We start from the raw sequence: 17,313 nt of genomic DNA on the forward strand, positions 1-17,313 counted from the left end.
AATGGAGAAGTTCCATGTAGTTTCAGGATTGGGACACCTCACAGATTTTCAGCGAGTCAATGCATCATCAGTCAGGACAAATACAGATATGAAAAATTGATGGAGTTCATCAACAATATTGTAATGCTAGCCACCTCAAGAATCTCAGTTATTATCTAAAAATAATTACATAACTGTGAAATGGCTATGAGTAATAACATTCAAACAATAGCTACACAACCTATTCTCTATAGGATGGATTTGATACAACGTCTGAACTCTATTGGATCTGATACAACTTCTGAACTATCTGATAGAACCCCCTACTCATTGGGTAGTCACACTCTTTGCCAGATTCCTTGGTTGATCAACATCAAATCCTCGAAGAACTGTCAGATGGTATGCGAGCAGCTGAACGAACAAATAACAACACACTCAGTAAATGAAATTGTTTCACAAATGATAAAGCATAAGTAGAAGTTCTGGAATTTGATGAAATTAAACAATTCAAAGAATGTGCAAACCTGTAACGGAATTATGTTAATCACTGGCTGGAGACAGTCAGCGACCTCTGGAACTTCAATAACCCTGCAAGATCCACTAGGGCAAACGGCAGATGCGTCTCCCTTTGAGCACATCACTATCAGACGCCCCTTGCGAGAAAGGAGCTGCTGAATCACTGATTGCTGCTTGCTGCAAGAGGTGAAGATGTTTAGAGGAACTCCTTGAAAAATGAAAAGAAAATGAACGTGCTCTGTAGTCTGTCCAAAGCGCTTACCTGAAGCACGCATCACGTGTAGCAATGACGATGATCGGAAGGTTTTCATCCACTAGTGCAAGTGGTCCATGCTTCATTTCACCAGCAAGCATGCCTTCGCTGTGCATCAGAGCAACCTCCTTAACTTTAAGAGCACCCTCTAAGGCAGTGGCATAGTTATAACCTCTGCCAAACACAAGGAGAGACTCTGAATCGATCAAGGAAGAGGCAAGTTCCTTCATCTCAGTATCAAGTTTGAAAACCTCGCTGACATTGCCTGTGTAGTAAAATAGACAAATTTGGAAAAGGTTGTTCAAAAGAAACAATTTCCTAGACTAGATCTAACACGACATACTTGGAAGATTGGAAAGACCACTGATGATAGCTTGACGTCTAACTTGGGTGGATATTTGATCAGATCCAACAGCCAAGGCCACCATCACCATGACTACTATTTGACTTGTATATGCCTGCAAGATAGGAGAAACTGTTAGGAATCAAAATGACCAAAAAAGGGTTGAAGCATGAGAATAGACAGAAATTAACCTTCGTACTAGCAACACCTATCTCACAACCAGCATTGATATGAACTCCACAATGTGTTCTTCTTGACAGTGTGCTTCCTACGGTATTTGTTATGCCAACACAAAGTGCTCCATTTTCTAGTGCATAATCAAGAGCAAGGAGGGTATCTGCTGTCTCCCCTGACTGGCTAACGAAAAATGCAGTGTCTTCCCTGTAGATGGGACCTTGTCTGTCCAGCAAGTCACTTGCAACCTCCATAGTCACAGGAATACCTATTGTCCAAATAATGCAAGGATGAAGTATCTGGGTCAAGAAACAGGTAGCTAATACATATTGTCACTGATGTTGACATCTAAAATATCTACATAAGGAGTCAGGACAATAAGTTGGCATACCAGTTAATTCCTCCACAAAAGGTCTTGCAGCCAAGGCAGCATTGTAACTTGTACCACAGCCAATGAAAACTAACCTTCTACTGCGCCTAATAGTTTTGAGGTACTCCTTTTCCTTTAATCCTCCTAAAAGAACACCACTATCCTTCACTCTACCCCTCATGGTTGTTGTTAATGAATGTGGCTGTTCATGGATTTCCTTTTGCATGAAGTGGTCATAACTTCCTTTCTTTATCTGCTCAACTTCCATCTCAAGGACAGACAATGCTCGTTGAACAGAAGCTGGCTTCTCTTTCTCATGGTCAAACTTAAGGATCGACACACTGCCGTCCTGCAATGGCCAAATTGTTAAAGCTTACACAAGGCATCAAATGTAAGGCTAATGATGTCAAAGAAACAAAAGAAATGTTGCACTAGCGTGTCTACATATTATTTCAGAGTAAATAAAAAACCAGCGACATAATAAAAATACAATTGTCAAATTGGCAGGTAAAATGGTACAAAGGAAACAGATAACTTTAGGTCTAGAAAATATAGATTGTCCCCCATTAAAAATGATCTTTCTTTCTAAAAAAAGGTAAAGGCAAAATAGAACAGATAAGGCAGGTCAATCAACAGAGAAAGCTGAAGAGTACCTTAATATGAACAATTTCATCATCTTCGATAGCCAAATAATTCTTGGTATGCTCCACAATAGCAAATAAATCACTAGAGAAGAATAATTCTTTCGGCTTCCCGTTTGTTGTCAGAGCTTTGACATCATGAAATGGTTTCCCACTATTTTGGCCACTTAATTCCTGAAAACAGAGACAACAGTTACAAATATAAAAAAAAATGGTTCCAACTAAAAAAGAAGCAGAACATTTATAGCATCTATAAATTCTGTAAAAAATGATTACACAAAAGATAACTCATAACCAAACCAACATCACCACAAAATAAAATTATTTAATCTGCAAGCAACCTACTTCACAGTTTCTCACGTTTGCATTTTTATAGAACAAAACATGTGGCAGTTAACCAGAGCAAGTAGTTCATAGTTACTCTATTGAGTGTGGACTTTATGTTTGAAGCAGATGGAGATAAGAATGGTGAAGAGAGAACAGAGGTAAAGTTAACTTTCGATGTTAGGTCTAGTAATACTACATAATAAAGTCAACTTGAACAGCAAAGGAAGTAGCTCAAGAGCATAACACATCATTCTTACACAAAATAAAAATCACCGTTTTACTATGCTTGATTAGAACCTAGCTGATAGTTTAAAACAAACCAGGATGCACTTACATTGACACCGAGTATCAGTGTGCTGCCCCGTTTGCATGCAATCAATTCATTGGGGTAGTGTGGGCTTTTAAAGATGAGTGCGTAGGCTCCTTCAAGCTGCCTCATGACTTCCATAACAACTTGGCTAAATGTCACATCACCTGAGAAAATAATTAAAAGTTGCCTTAACTAGAACTAGAACAGTAAGACCAACATATAGAATCTAGTTACCAATTTCTTTTCCTTTTGAATTTTGTAAGAATTCTCCTGCCTTGTTAAGAGTAATGTATTGCGTAAATAAAAATTTCTGAGCGCGAAAAGCATAATAAGGTATATTTATTGCCTCATCTAGTTCTTAGGTGGCAAATCTAGTTTTCAACATAGATCATAGTAGTATAATTCTTGCTCCAAAGAAATGATAATATAATTATAACCTGAGAATGAAAGGTTTAGCTAAAGATCAGGGAGTACATCTCGTCCGTTGTCAAGAATATATATACCTTCTTCATCATGTGCCTTATCAAAAACAAACTTTGCCAACTTAGGGATGACTTCTGTGTCAGTATCAGACTCAAAGGTGAACCCATGTCGGATTAGTGTCTCTTTCAGAACCTGAGCAGATACATCAAAAATACCAAGTTATGATGGGAATTTATCTGTTTACATCATTATCATCTGTTGCTACATTAATTTGAGAAGGTATCATGAGGTTACACATGATCATGAAACCAAGTTTGAGATGGTTGGCTGATTCATAAACGTCTAATAAACTTATTGTGAATTCAGTATATTGTCATTTGCCACTTCTATAAGATAATATTATCTGCATTACAACGACAATAATCTAGCAAAATGAGATAGAACCCACTGATATTCTAGTTGCTAGTTAATCTACTGTAGTTATTTAGAACCCACTGATATTCTAGTTGCTAGTTAATCTACTGCAGTTATTTTATTCCAGTAAAAGCATATGAGCTTTCAACTAAACGGCAGATTATTTAACAACAATAGTGAGGCGTCTATGGAGATTGAAGACAGCCCATGTGCAGGGCTTGGAAGATAACATGTTGGCCACTAGCATAAATCCACCATAGTTGCAATAATGCATGTGCATTCCCCAGCTGTAAAGATGATGAGAGACAAATACTATACAAGAATTCTAGTACAATATCAGAACTTCAGAAGAGCAAAGTAAACAAGAACCTCGTTGTTTGTGATGATGCCATTGTGGACGACCAAGAATTCATCGCCAGCACCAGAAGATTGGGGGTGGCTGTTCCTTGGGGCAGGCACACCGTGCGTGGCCCACCTGGTGTGGGCAATTCCAGCATGCACATTGAAGGCGGCGTCCAGGTTCACATCCTTCTCATCAACCTCTGAAAAATACACAAACATCCAACATGACAAAAGATATAGAGTACAAGAGAACACCAAAATTGTAGCCGAGACTAATTGTGTACGGTATAAATCGTCAGGAAATTCATAGAGCAAGGAACTCAACTCTCCAAGTGTTAAATTGAATAAATCACAAAAAATGCCATAAACCCAAGAAGATTTAGAGTTGATCCGAATGGGTCAAATTCTACCTTTTCCGAGGAGATCCAGAATTTTGGGAGCTATCCCAAAAATGCAAAGTGCGAACAGAAGAATTTCCCTCGCAAGGATCACTAAACCCAAAATCGCTAAAGGACATAATGATATTCCCCAAAATGTGATATGGATCCCAATCAAAATTCAAAGCTTTTACCAAGTGATACAGCCGAGTCAGACCACATAACACATGAAAATCGTGCAAAAATCCATCCCAAGAACCCAAAATTCAACCCATTTTTCAGCATAATCAGGAGGGAAAAGGCACTGACCGGAGTAGACGGATCGCACGAGGTTCTCGATCTTGCCCTCCTGGCGGAACACCAGCGGGGGCGCCCCGGCGTACGGCGGCACCGCAGAAGTAGAAGCGCAGGAGGGAACGTCGGCGTCGACGGCGATACCGGAGGAGTCGTAGCCGCGGTACTCGAGGCGGCGGAGGCCATTGAAGAGGACCTCGAGGATGTACCGGCGCTCCCGCGACACATTGTAGTTGAGGTACGCGAAGATCCCGCACATCGTGCGCCGCGCCGCGCTGGGTTGGGCTACTAGAAGCTTCCAGAAGTTTCTGGGCTCGGAGGAGAGAGAGAGAGAGAGAGAGAGAGAGAGAGAGAGAGAGAGAGAGAGAGAGAGAGGACGCGGTTACGTCGGCGGCGAGGAGTCGCCGGCCGAGGCGGAGGAAGAAGAGGAGAAAAAGGCCGCGTTTTTTTCTTATTTTTTGATAGGAGAAGGCCGCGTATTTGGGTGGGGGAGTCAAAGCCCAAATTTTATAGCTGATCGAGTACAACAAGACAGGCTGACGTGTAGCCTGTGACCCAGTAGCCGCACGATTTGGATCGGACGGCTACTGTAGCGCACAGCTCTTCGGAAGGAAAAATGGAAATCTAGGTGGTTTTCGCGTATAATTTTAATCGTCCGTCTTATTTGATTTTATTTATAATTAGTATTTTTATTGTTATAAGATAATAAAACATAAATAGTACTTTATGCGAGATTTATGTTTTTAATTTTTTTAAAAAAAATAAATAAGACGAATAGCTAAAATTGAATACTGAAAATCATGGCGATGGAGGAAGTACTCATTACGGTTGGCTGTCACTTGTCATGGTCAATGTTAATACATGTGTACTCCCTCCGTCCCAAAAAAAAAAGGCAAACTCTGGCTTTCCGTGTCTAACTTTAACTGTCCGTCTTATATGATTTTTTTTATAATTTGTATTTTCATTGTTATTAGATGATAAAACATGATTAATATTTTATGCGTGACTTGTCTTTTTATTTTTTTTTTATAATTTTTTCAAATAAGACAGACGGTCAAACGTTGGACATGGAAATCAGGGTTTGTCTTTTTTTTTTAGGAACGAGGGAGTACGTGTTAAAAAAAATGTTAATACATGTGTAGATTTGTCATGCTTGTGCCAAGCGTCGCGGTTCTGATTAATTTGGACGTCGATTTTTACTAGTAGTTGCAGTAGATGACAACTGAGTGCGTGTTTTAAGCCATAGTATGGATCAGATATTTTTTGAAGAGAAATATGCACACGTGTTAGGATTTTCAGTCGTGTTAATTTGACACTGAGAGATTGTGTTTATTGCTAATTGGAGTGATTAAAGTTGTAGATTAGATGGAATGGATGCATGGAGTAACCCAAGTCAGAGTAGCAAGGTCTGGGACTGGTCAGCAAAGGGCAGCGTGGACGTAGCTCCTCTTTCTTTTCTTGCTTGACTCATTCTCCCTAAAAATCTCCTACCATCTGCCTACCGGTTTCCAAGAAACAAACAAAGTACTCCATGTTTCTGAATTCTGATACTTGTCCATGTTGCTTATGTGCAGTGTATAGTAATGACTAAGCTAAATGTACTAAACTACTAATGACTAAACTACGTTCTCATTCGAGACCACGTGATTAATCAAGATTATAACTGGTCTACTCTTTCTTTCTCTAATGGGCACTACCCGAGTTTAAAAAACACACACCCAAATGATCAATACGACAAAGTGGTGTTCTTTTATCCTAAAAATAAAAATTAAGATTAAGTTTTTTACGTAAAATGAAGTGGTATTAACGTATGATTGATTGAGTTTTAATTATTGCAAACTTGAAAAATATTCAAATAGATTAATATGATATTTTAGAGTAACTTTCATATAGAAAATTTTCGCACGAAACGTACCGTTTAGCAGTTTGAAAAACGTGTCACGAAAATCTTAATATTCATTTGGAGAAAAGAACGGGACCTAATTATCACTGGATTGATGTTGCTTCAGTTTCCAGCCTCCCGAAAAGAAACTTCCATTACTCCAAAGAACTGTTCACTAGAGTACAGATGAACAGAGGGAACCATACAACCAGTCCAGAGGGACCCAACGTAGTGCCAAACGTCACCATTTCATGGGCAATATTGTTATTAGCTCTAGGACAGAACGTACATCTCTTTACTGCATCAAAACGGAAACAAAGTCCCTAGCTTCACGGATAGCAACAGCATTTGAACCGTCATCTCATAAATTTGTTATCCTTAAGAGCTTGGAACAGTTAGTTGCTTAGATTCGGTTTCTGATATAATCTGACTTGTACAAAGCAAATCGCCAATTAAGAGCTCCAATACCATATATAGCTTCTGCTTGTAACACATCTTTTTATATAAATTCATTGATCTTTCAGCTCCTTGACAGCACTGCGTCTTCTATCATACTCTTACATGGAGTTCAGCCCTGCAGGGGATCACCGAGCAGAGCATAGTACAGTCAAGAATAGTACAGGGAAGCATATATTTCCAGCGGGGATCACGGAAGGATATACATACAGCAAATATATTGGGGGCGCCGGCCAGTCCTCAGTTTTGTCCACACCTGTTTCTCAATATTTTTCTATGCTAGTGCTCCTAACTTGGCCTACTGTCCTCCATCTCCAACAACACAAGAGTACAAGACAAGTACTACAACGGCAACAACTATGCATGACATCACAACGAAAGCTGGGACCTCGTCGATCAAAGCTAAGCACAGGCACATAACACCCTCAATGCAACCAGCAGCAGCGAGGAGGCCATGCTGCCATGAATCATGATCATGGCGTCATCACAGGAGTTCGAGGCTAATGACCCACAGCAGCTGCACGCCAAGCCCAAGAGGCTCTACCAAGTCTGGAAGGGAAACAACGTGCCTGCTCTTTCTTTCTTTCTTTCTTGCTCCAGCGATCTGGCTTCAGCTTCTTCAACTTCATAGCTGAGAGGTAGACTGGTTTTCCTTCATTTTGCAGATATTCTTGTGTGGTGGACGCCTTATTATTGGCCCGGATGCAGCCTCCCTGCTGTTGTCCATGTTCCTCATCCTTGGCCCGGCCATCGTCTTCAGCTACCAGATGGAGTCCACAATCCACCGCTCTCAACAACGGATGCGTCGAGCTGCACAGCTGATAGTCATCATCACAACAGCAGCGGTTAGTGAATCCCCAAATCAATTATAAGTTGCTTCTTCACATAGAATTTTGATTGCCAATCCGTTCTCTAGTGACATATACCAAACAATTAATCAGCATGGTAGTCACAGTGATTTCAGCTTCAATATCTGAAACTGAAATCAGTCAATCAGGGGTTCAAGATTCCACAAGTCTAATTTCCACTATACAGCATGTCTAGCACTGCACAGTCATGTGAATTTCACCTTCAAAATTGCAGGACCTTTTCTTCCTATTCATGACATCAGCCAGGGACCCAGGGATAGTGCCAAGGAACACAAGAGCACCACCTGAAGCCGATGAATTTCTTGGCTCAACCACACCATCGATGGAGTGGAGCTCAGGGAGAACTCCACGGATGAGGTTCCGTAGGGCAAAGGATGTTACAGTCAATGGCTTCACGGTGAAGGTGAAGTTTTGCGAGACCTGCCTAAGGTACCGCCCACCGCGATCCTCACATTGCTCCATCTGCAACAACTGCGTTGAAAAGTTTGATCACCACTGCCCATGGGTCGGCCAGTGCATTGGACTTGTAAGTAAACAATCAATGATGCAGCAATCAGTATAGTCATCAGCCTTAAATTCAATGTGCAGTTCCAGTACTATTTGTTTCCATAGTGTTTTTAGGCATCTGGTAGAGAATAACCAAACTCTATGCAATGAGTCTCTTAAAAAAGCTCTATGGAATGAATGAACTTACTTTCAAGTTTCAATAAGAAGCTGGTATATGCAAAAAAAAATGTCTTCCCTGCCAATGGTCAATGTCCAACCAAATTCCTTCCAGTCATCTTCAGCATTTGACTATTTGTAAGTTATTCATAAAGCTACAGAGCTTAACAAGACATTTTGACTTGAATTTGAGACTTGTAACTTTACTTTTAGCTAAAAAAAACTCATCAATCATCCAAGTTGAATTACACCAGGCTCAATGTAAGCTATTTTTTAAGTACAAAATCACCACGAATGAGTTGTTAACTAATTCCACTGTTTGACTAGATGTACAGATAAGGTTAGGTAACTACGGGAACAGAACAACGAATTTTTCAGAGCAAGACCTGAACTATACCTAACATACATTTTCGAGGCCTCAAGCATATATTTCTAAAAGAATTTCTCGCAATTAATTCAGTGAACCTAAGGTCCAGGAATAACTTATGTGAAAGAGCAGATTAACCAAGCACTAACGATCACCTGAATTCCATATTTCAGCAACTCACAAAATCTCTTAATACAGAAATTATGTTAAAGTATTTTTGAATGCGTGATCATTACATTCTCGGATGGTTTCCACTTGCTTATCAAAATAATGACATTTTTTTTCTTTTTTCTTGCAGAGGAACTACCGCTACTTCTTTCTGTTTGTAGCGACATCAACTTTCCTGTGTATAATTGTTTTCATCTTTTCATGGGTGAATGTCTACTATGAAAGGGGAGACGATGGCGGATCCATCTGGAAGGCTTTGCGAAAGGAAACATACTCATTTGTGCTAATCATATATACTTTTATTGTTGTATGGTTTGTTGGTGGTCTCACAGTATTTCATCTTTATCTGATCAGTACTAATCAGGTAAACTTACTTCCTTCTTTATCTATTCCAGAAACATGCTACAGTTACTGGTTCTCTTATACTGGAATTCAGTAAATGCATTTTGATGAGTAGACAGTATTAAGAGTCTGAGATAGTTCTGATGGCTTCAATTAGCAGCTCCATACACGGTGTTAAATGAATGTCTAACTAGATCCAACTGCAAATTCTGCAGACAACATATGAAAACTTCAGATACCACTACAACAAGAAGGACAACCCCTACCGAAAGAGCGTTGCAGCAAACTTTGTAGAAGTGTTCTTCACCAAGATCCCTCCACCACAGAACAATTTCTGTTCATGGGTAGGTGAGGGCGCACTGGAAGCTGGATTTTATACTCCATATATTGCGCTGGATTTGACTGATCCAAGGGAAAAGATTGATTTAGAGATGGGAAACAAGGATATACTCGTGGGGGGTATGCAGATCCCAACAGTGCTTCAGAACATAGACTATGGTTCCTTTGAAGATAATCCAGATGACAAGAACAGGAATGAAGATGATAGACTAGTGCCTTTTGCTTCAACTTGGGTACAACAAGCAAATGAAGGTGCTCGAACATCTGAAATAGCTACTGTAGAATATAAGGACGAAATAAGTGAAGATGGTGGTAAGGAAATTATTAGTTCAAACACAAGTTCAGAACAAACATCAATAGAAGCTAATGCAGCAGCATCTGAGGATGAAAGCAATGAGGGCATTGCTGGAAAAAGTAACAGTTCAGATAGAAGTTCTACCCAAAATTTGGGGGATGTGAACTAATAGATCTGTATTACTCATCTAAATTGATAATCTGTTCATATACATGGCCATTATGAGTTGACATTATTCTTAGCATTACACATGATAAATAAAAACAGAAAGTGAATGACTGTATGCCTCAGCCAAACTTTTTATAATGTATTATTTTACATCTAGAAGCCCATGTTGCACTGTTCACGCTTTCCTGCACTATATGTTTCTACTTTCTATAGCATGTGGGCCGTAATGTGGACATAAAAAGAAAAGAGTTATGTTGATTGATTACTACCTTAATGATGCAACAGATCAGATTGCTCTACTGCCTTTATGGTACTACAAAGGAGAAGCTAACAATGCAGATGTTGAGCAAGTCACAGAAGGGGCATGACATTAACAAAATAATCCATAAAGCAGGACCAATATAACGTAAATCGTTAAATAATGATTCCATTGCTCATTATTTGGTAAAAAAAATACAGCTGCTTACAGCTTACAAGCTAAACTTTCCAGACTAACTGAAATCTGGAATTTGAAAGCAAATTACTGGTTGCAAGTAAAGCTTCTGGAAGAAAATCGTCGCTAAAAGGCAGTACCAAAGATTGCACATTTCTGCAAAAATGAAGTTCCTCACGCCTGATAGACATCTGGAAGCTGAAGGCCTACACTAGCAGCAGATTTGTTCAATATCTTCTTCATCTCCTCTGATCGGTCCACAGCTATATTATACGAGAATAGCAGGTCCTGGGCAACCGATAACATGATTTACAGAGTTAACATGGTATACAGTGCATGAAAAGCTAATCGAAACATGCCAATATTGCAACGAATGTGTAATTTTTGTTCCGCCTAAACTAGGTGTGATGTACTGGGAAGTGGGAATCAGCAATGAAGCAACTGCGAGCTCTTATACTGAAACACACTGAAAGAAGTTCAACTCATCACATCAATCAGAGCAATGATTTGGCACAAAAACAGTAAATAACCCAATAGGAAAGGGGAGAGAAGTCTTCCTAGCCATTTCATCGAACACATCGTGTGCTAAAAGAATGCGCGAAACAGGAAAAGAGGATGAACCTAGGAAAACGTACTAAGTCTAACCTTGTGGTGGTGGACGCTGGCGAGGAGGTAGGTGTAATCCCCGGCGAGCCGCAGCCGCGCTCTGGCGTCGGCGTCCGTGCCAGTGGGGCGGCGGAACTCGGAGGCGACGAACTCGCGGAAGTGCTTCTTGGAGTCGCCCCCGCCGACGTGCTTCTGCACCGCCTTGAGCACCCGCCGGTAGACGGCCGCCGCGGCCATCATCTGGTCTGTGTGATTGGAGCCGCGAGAGGTGGCGGCTGCTGGGTTCGCCGGAGGCCGGGAGTTCCGCCGCCGCCTCGCTCGGGTGGGGACTGGACTCCTATCTGGACCGCATATTTTGATCCAATGGTAACCAACAGGCAGCAGGATGTCTCTTTTTTTTTTTTTAATCTCGCCAGGTGTTTGGAAACTTCTGGAAAGACAATTGAGAATTGATACTAGGGAATTAATGGTAGATTAGCAACAATTTGATTTTTTAAGTCATATTCCATTATCTGGAGAAAAAATTATGGAGATTATATGGGATTTAATTTAAGACCGATATTCTAATATGTTCTTTTAAGGTATTCATAGGAGTAGGATGTGTGTATATTTATAGCGTAATGTGTGCGCGTTCTGACTACATGCGTGTTTGTGTTGTGTTGTGTTTCTTTTAAAAAAGGAACAGTTGAAATTTTTCTAGATAATATAGTCTATATATAAAAGGGAAAATTTCCTCCTAACTCTCATTCTACCCTAGGTAATAAAAATGGACGGGGGTTTCTCCCTCATTTCCATACCATCGGAATCACATCGGGACTGTTCACTTTGATGCCATTTTCAACAATACCATTTTTTAGTGAAGTTGCCAAAAGAATGTCTACGTTTAGTTTGTTGCCAAATTTAGTAAATACATAAGAAATCCTGTCAAAATTACATTGCCAACTTGCCAAATTTTGGTAAGGTTTATTTTGGCTATAATCTGAACAGGCCCATCTTTTACCAAATGAAACATGTAAATAGTCTTATCCTACAATATCACCAGCAAGGAGTATACCAAAACATTTTTGGGCGGCTAGCGAGAAGCTAGCTAGTTAGAGCCATAAGCGCGCTCTAGCGTCAGCCTGTGAGGCGGTAGAACTCGAAGGCAACGAACTCGCAGAAGTGTTCCTTGGGGGCGCCACAGCCGACGTGCTTCTGCATCACCTTTAAGAACATGGTAGTACGCTCAGTAGCATATGAGTATCATGAAAATTTTACGTAAAAATAACAAATTTTCTATAACTAATCAAACAACGTCTGATTTTAATACATTCTTTTATCAAAATATAACCGAGAAAGATCTTGTTGGAAAAGATTTAGTTGCAACTAAATATGTAAAATGAGATTGATTAAAATGAAGATGAAATAAAGTTACATGGATTGGCGAGTTCCTATTTGGAAAGTTGCAATTTCTTAACCGCAACAATTTCCATCCCTGGTGAAATGAGAAAGCCATTAACGCATGTTTAATTGAGTTTTAATTATTACAAACTTAAAATATAGATTTATTTGATATTTTAAAGTGACTTCATTTTTATAAGAAACTCATACCAAAAATATGCTAACGAAATTTGAGGTAAAAGCTACATCCTAATCAGAAAAGAACTGGCATTCAAGCCTATATATGAATCTTGCTACGCTACTACTGGGGTACATCCAAAATAGTTGTCCTAAGTTTTTTTTTTTTTGCCGTTTCCCTGCTTTTCTTTGCAGGTCGCCGACCGATGTCCATATTGCAACAATTCATTTGATACCTCTCAATTCGAGAACGATCTTGATGAATACCAAATAGAAGCAATGGAATCCATAGTATCTTCTCTATCCTGCAAACACATCGAACACAATATTAAGTTGATAAAAGGACCGCAAGATTCTGGGAAGACAAAGCTCATTTCAGCTATATTGGCGTCAATTGGACATACATTACGCTGTGTTGTGTATGCACCATCAGCGTCTGATATTGTTGGTATCCTCAATGAGACAAAGAATCTGAACATGTCACATGACCAATACAAACAGTTCAGTGAGAAAGCTATTGTTTTTGAAAGGACTTGTGATCTGGGAGCTGACTTTGGACACATGTCAGCTGAAAAAGCCAAATTGATTTAGCAAGAAAGTTCTTACGAACTCCAAGATGGAAATACTTCATCAATTGGGCAGTCCAAGTGCTTCAGCATTATAAACAATTATACAAAGCCTTCAAAAAAAAAGTAAAAGAAACCTCTTTCTTGATATCTTCAAAGATATTTCATCAAAGCCTCCCAGCAGCTGAAGAATTACATACTATATCTTCACACACGAGTTCAGGATTCCACTGTAGAGGATAACATACTGAAGATCATGAGTTCTTTGGAAGAAATGGAGGAGCTTTTAGGTCATGCTGACCTAGATAATAATTGCTTGATAGATGTGTTGTTTAAGGAAACTTAGATGATTCAAGTGGAAACTATACTATTGCTGAAAAGGTAAACAACAGGTGGATTCTCTGCATTAATTTGCTCCAGACCTTCAAGGAAAGACTTGTATCAGTTGGTGTACGAATCGTTGAGACACAACCAGATATTGAGGCTTACTATATAAACACCGCAACTGTTATGTTATGTTTTGCTAAGTTGATAACTCATTTTATTTGAGAGAAAAAGTTCACTGCTAGATTGATTGTTTAATCACCGATAATACTAATCTCTTGGATGAAATTAAAATAATTATCACTTGTGCCTTCCAGTCCTGGTATCTTGCTGGAGATAAGGCAACAAATAATCAGGTAATGTCATGTATATATACGAAATTATAAGATATAATTTTTTTATTGCAACAATAATTGTAAATGAAATATTTCACACATGCTTATAAATCTGTCATGTTTTGGTAACTCCTAAGAATAGCAACAAGACAAAGTCAGCACATCACTTTTTGAAAGGTTAATATATCTCGGTTTCAAATAACATTTGCTTCTTAAGCAACATAAGCATAAGAGCCTCACTCAGTTGGCACGATGGAAGAAAAACTCTATAACAACCAAAGGTGTGTTACATTGCATATATTTATGATAGTAAAACTTTACTAGTTAGCACTCCATTCAAGTTATCCAAATTAGACCACCTATTATTTACCTTTTTCTAATAATGTTTCTTTCATAAAATGTCTTGGGGGTCCATGGTTCTCTTTTTTACAGTATCTAACTTTCAAGTCCAATGATTCTATTTTTCTTTCAAGTCAAACGATTTTATTTTCTGTCATTCTTTAGGTGCGGAAGTGGTAGAAAGTAATGTTTTGGGAACTAAAAAAATGTTTCCATTATCTAAAAAAATGTTTTGGGAAAATGTTGCAGAACTTTCGCATGAAGAAGACAATAATAATTTGATGATTAGGTAGGACTCAGGATTTAGGACAGGAACCAGGTCTCACCTATTATTCATACGAATGTGGTCTTGTTTTTTATTTTGTTTATTTTGTTCAGCGTGTGTTTCATGCCAATGTGTTTATGTACCATGAGTAACCAAATACTCAAATTCAGAATATATACATCAGGGATTCTATAGCTGCAAGACAAATCAATATCTTAGACTTGGTATGCTAATTGTGCCAGGCTGAGTTCAATTGTTAATTTCTAGTTCTAATCGGAGGAGGATACGTGAAGTAGTCCAAATTGATGTGGTCAATTTCTTAAGGCTCTATCATACTATTAGTGGAGAGTAGAAAGAAATAGGGAGAGGATTACCGACAACTCCGAAATTCCTCTGACTTCTTCTACTCTACTCTCTTCCTATTCTAGTATATAATATAGTACAATAGAGCCTCTTGTAATTCAGCTCATGCTTCAAGTATGTGTTTACAAGTGAGGATGAGAGGGGTATTTATAGGTGGAGAAGTGCCTTGGGAGTGTGGAGATGCTTCAAGCATCCAAAGAGCATCTTCTCTCTTGTGTTGCCAAGTGTCCCTTCTGATGACGGTTTCTACCGGTATTAACACCATAATTGTCATATGGAAGCGGAGCACAGCCGAACTGAACTTGGGCCTGGGCCAGCGGCCTCTGTCAGGTTCGGCCGAACCCTGGCCAGCTCCATTGGCCCCGATTTTCGGCGTGGACACTCATTTTGGGCCCCTCATTCTATTGGTATGGATGGAAGGGCCATTTGGAGGTGTTTAATTGGGTTTTTGGGTCCAAAACTCCATATGTTCAGATACGTGTTTGATTCTCCTCCTCCTTCAGGTATATTTCTTCTCAACTGAGGTAGTTTGTCACCTGCATACGAATATACACCAACACTCGTGGAAATTGTTAGAAATAAACCCTACCACTATATTGGATGTTTCACTTTTATGGTTTTATGCAGATAGTGACGACGTTAATTTGGTGTTTAATAGCCATCAACACCCGCCGCGGCCTGTGGGCTGCCATGTTGGCTGTGCACCAGGAGGGCCTACCGATCAACAATGACCACAACGATCTGGTCACTAGGGGTGGGCAGAAAAAAATTGAACCGAAAAGACTGAGACCAAGACCAAGAAAGTTGGTCATCAATTCGGTCTTGCGTAGTGAAAGACCTAATATTGTTTGGTTAGTCTCCTCGTTTAACCGAAAAGACCGAATTAACAAAAAAAAAAGTCCAAATACAACCTACAATCCACTAAGTTTAATAGGATTAAACTCTAATTTTCACATCCCTACTCCTTCTAGGCATGCTACCCAATAAAAGTTTTTACTCATATGTGCTTGCGATTTTTTTTTGTGTATATTGTGTTGAAAATTTATATGATTTCTTCGCTTATCTGAAACTTGTGCTAAATTTTGGTTAGGGTCGAGACCGAGACCGAATTTGTTGGTCTTGAGTTTTTTTTTTTAGAAATTCGGCCTTTACTTTTTAAAGACCGAACTAATCGAAAGACTGAAGTATGCTACCGAAATTTTTGGTCTGACCGAATGCCCACCCCTACAGGGCACCATGGAATGCACGAAGTGGACAACCTATAGGTGGTACAAGGAAGACGACGGCTTCATCATGTGGGATCTCAAGCTGTGCCTCATAGAACCACTCTCTAAAATTATCATCTGCATCAGCGGTGATGGGATGCTTCGATCTCGACCGATAACTACAGCTTGTTGCAGACCAAATGGCTATGGAGGATTTCCATGACAGCGACATTTGCCTCCTTGGAGCTGGGCGTGGCCTCATCTGCTTCACTGACTCTTACTCTGCTCGCCTTGCGAGTTTGTGGGATGTTGTGGTGATACCTCACATGTATAAGCCTTAAACCGAGGTATAAGGCATGGATTGAGCCAGTGACGCATGCAGAAAAAAAAATCAAGGGGTTTCGAACTCTGAACAAACTAGACAAAATTATAAACCCCTTTACATGTATGCACAAAAAAAAATAGTGAAAGCTCTACGGAGGCTTCCATGGTCCTATTCTTGAGCCCCCACCGCTCCATGTTAGATCTACCCTTAGTGGTACCTATTAGGTTTAATACCGACCTGATGCCTGCACCCACACCTAGGGCCTATTTGGGGAGTTTTTAGCAGCTACAGCTTCTCCTATAATCTTCAGCTGCTAGAAGCTCTCTCAAACAGCACATATTTTTATCCAGATTCTGAGAATATGTAGTTATAGAATCTGGAAAATGAACTAGAAACCAGAAGCGATTTCCACCAGCTAACTTCTCATCAGCTGATTCTCAGAATCTTTAACTCCCCTGAACCCCTATCATCCCGTCACAACAATAAATACCCTATCTACTTAGCAGCTTAAAAAATACGTCAAAGCTTTTATGTCGAATACCGTGTTAAAACTTTATAGTACTGCTTATATTTCTAATTTGGATGGAGCTGCGTTTGAGGGATTGTGAGAAAGAGGAGATTCGTCTCATTCTTCACGCGCACGCTTCTCAAATTGCTAAACGCTGTGTTTTTTTTTAAAAAAA

At 39.6% G+C, this 17,313-nt stretch overlaps 3 protein-coding genes and 1 long non-coding RNA gene across 4 annotated transcripts; 1 reads left to right on the forward strand and 3 right to left on the reverse strand.

Moving 5' to 3' along the window:
• Positions 1-89: 89 nt before the first annotated feature.
• LOC4349694 (glutamine--fructose-6-phosphate aminotransferase [isomerizing] 1) lies at positions 90-5,245 on the reverse strand. The gene is made up of 11 exons (XM_015761695.3): positions 4,779-5,245; positions 4,120-4,292; positions 3,417-3,528; positions 2,938-3,077; positions 2,289-2,450; positions 1,657-1,984; positions 1,283-1,533; positions 1,092-1,206; positions 758-1,013; positions 504-672; positions 90-390 (listed from the first exon to the last, which is right to left on the reverse strand). Exons 1-11 carry the CDS (start codon positions 5,020-5,022, stop codon positions 307-309), a joined length of 2,034 nt encoding a protein of 677 aa, XP_015617181.1. The 5' UTR covers positions 5,023-5,245; the 3' UTR covers positions 90-306.
• A 2,014-nt stretch (positions 5,246-7,259) lies between these two features.
• LOC136354010 (uncharacterized) lies at positions 7,260-8,308 on the reverse strand. The gene is made up of 2 exons (XR_010737686.1): positions 8,171-8,308; positions 7,260-7,919 (listed from the first exon to the last, which is right to left on the reverse strand). It is a non-coding gene; the product is annotated as an uncharacterized lncRNA (long non-coding RNA).
• On the forward strand, positions 7,493-10,468 carry LOC4349695 (probable protein S-acyltransferase 1). Its single transcript, XM_015762445.2, has 5 exons — positions 7,493-7,666; positions 7,767-7,946; positions 8,185-8,496; positions 9,299-9,532; positions 9,726-10,468. The coding sequence occupies exons 1-5, from the start codon at positions 7,571-7,573 to the stop codon at positions 10,311-10,313; spliced, it is 1,410 nt and encodes a 469-aa protein (XP_015617931.1). The 5' UTR covers positions 7,493-7,570; the 3' UTR covers positions 10,314-10,468.
• Positions 10,469-10,714: 246 nt separating this feature from the next.
• Positions 10,715-11,726, reverse strand: LOC4349696 (uncharacterized). The gene is made up of 2 exons (XM_015762446.3): positions 11,391-11,726; positions 10,715-11,033 (listed from the first exon to the last, which is right to left on the reverse strand). Exons 1-2 carry the CDS (start codon positions 11,589-11,591, stop codon positions 10,920-10,922), a joined length of 315 nt encoding a protein of 104 aa, XP_015617932.1. The 5' UTR covers positions 11,592-11,726; the 3' UTR covers positions 10,715-10,919.
• Positions 11,727-17,313: the final 5,587 nt, after the last annotated feature.

Source organism: Oryza sativa, chromosome 11, assembly GCF_034140825.1.
Source record: "Oryza sativa Japonica Group chromosome 11, ASM3414082v1".
NCBI lineage: Eukaryota > Viridiplantae > Streptophyta > Magnoliopsida > Poales > Poaceae > Oryza > Oryza sativa.

Bases quoted from the DNA above. Each gene is read 5' to 3' on its own strand.
- LOC4349696 (XM_015762446.3), bottom strand. From the start codon at position 11,591: ATGATGGCCGCGGCGGCCGTCTACCGGCGGGTGCTCAAGGCGGTGCAG. The intron at 11,034-11,390 runs GTTAGACTTAGT...TCGGTTGCCCAG, and splicing joins CCAGCGTCCACCACCACAAG to GACCTGCTATTCTCGTATAA.
- LOC4349694 (XM_015761695.3), bottom strand. From the start codon at position 5,022: ATGTGCGGGATCTTCGCGTACCTCAACTACAATGTGTCGCGGGAGCGC. The intron at 3,529-4,119 runs GTTCTTGTTTAC...GTATCTGCTCAG, and splicing joins GCATCATCACAAACAACGAG to GTTCTGAAAGAGACACTAAT. The intron at 1,014-1,091 runs GTATGTCGTGTT...TTTACTACACAG, and splicing joins TGGTCTTTCCAATCTTCCAA to GCAATGTCAGCGAGGTTTTC.
- LOC4349695 (XM_015762445.2), top strand. From the start codon at position 7,571: ATGATCATGGCGTCATCACAGGAGTTCGAGGCTAATGACCCACAGCAG. The intron at 7,667-7,766 runs GTGCCTGCTCTT...TTCATTTTGCAG, and splicing joins AAGTCTGGAAGGGAAACAAC to ATATTCTTGTGTGGTGGACG. The intron at 9,533-9,725 runs GTAAACTTACTT...CAAATTCTGCAG, and splicing joins ATCTGATCAGTACTAATCAG to ACAACATATGAAAACTTCAG.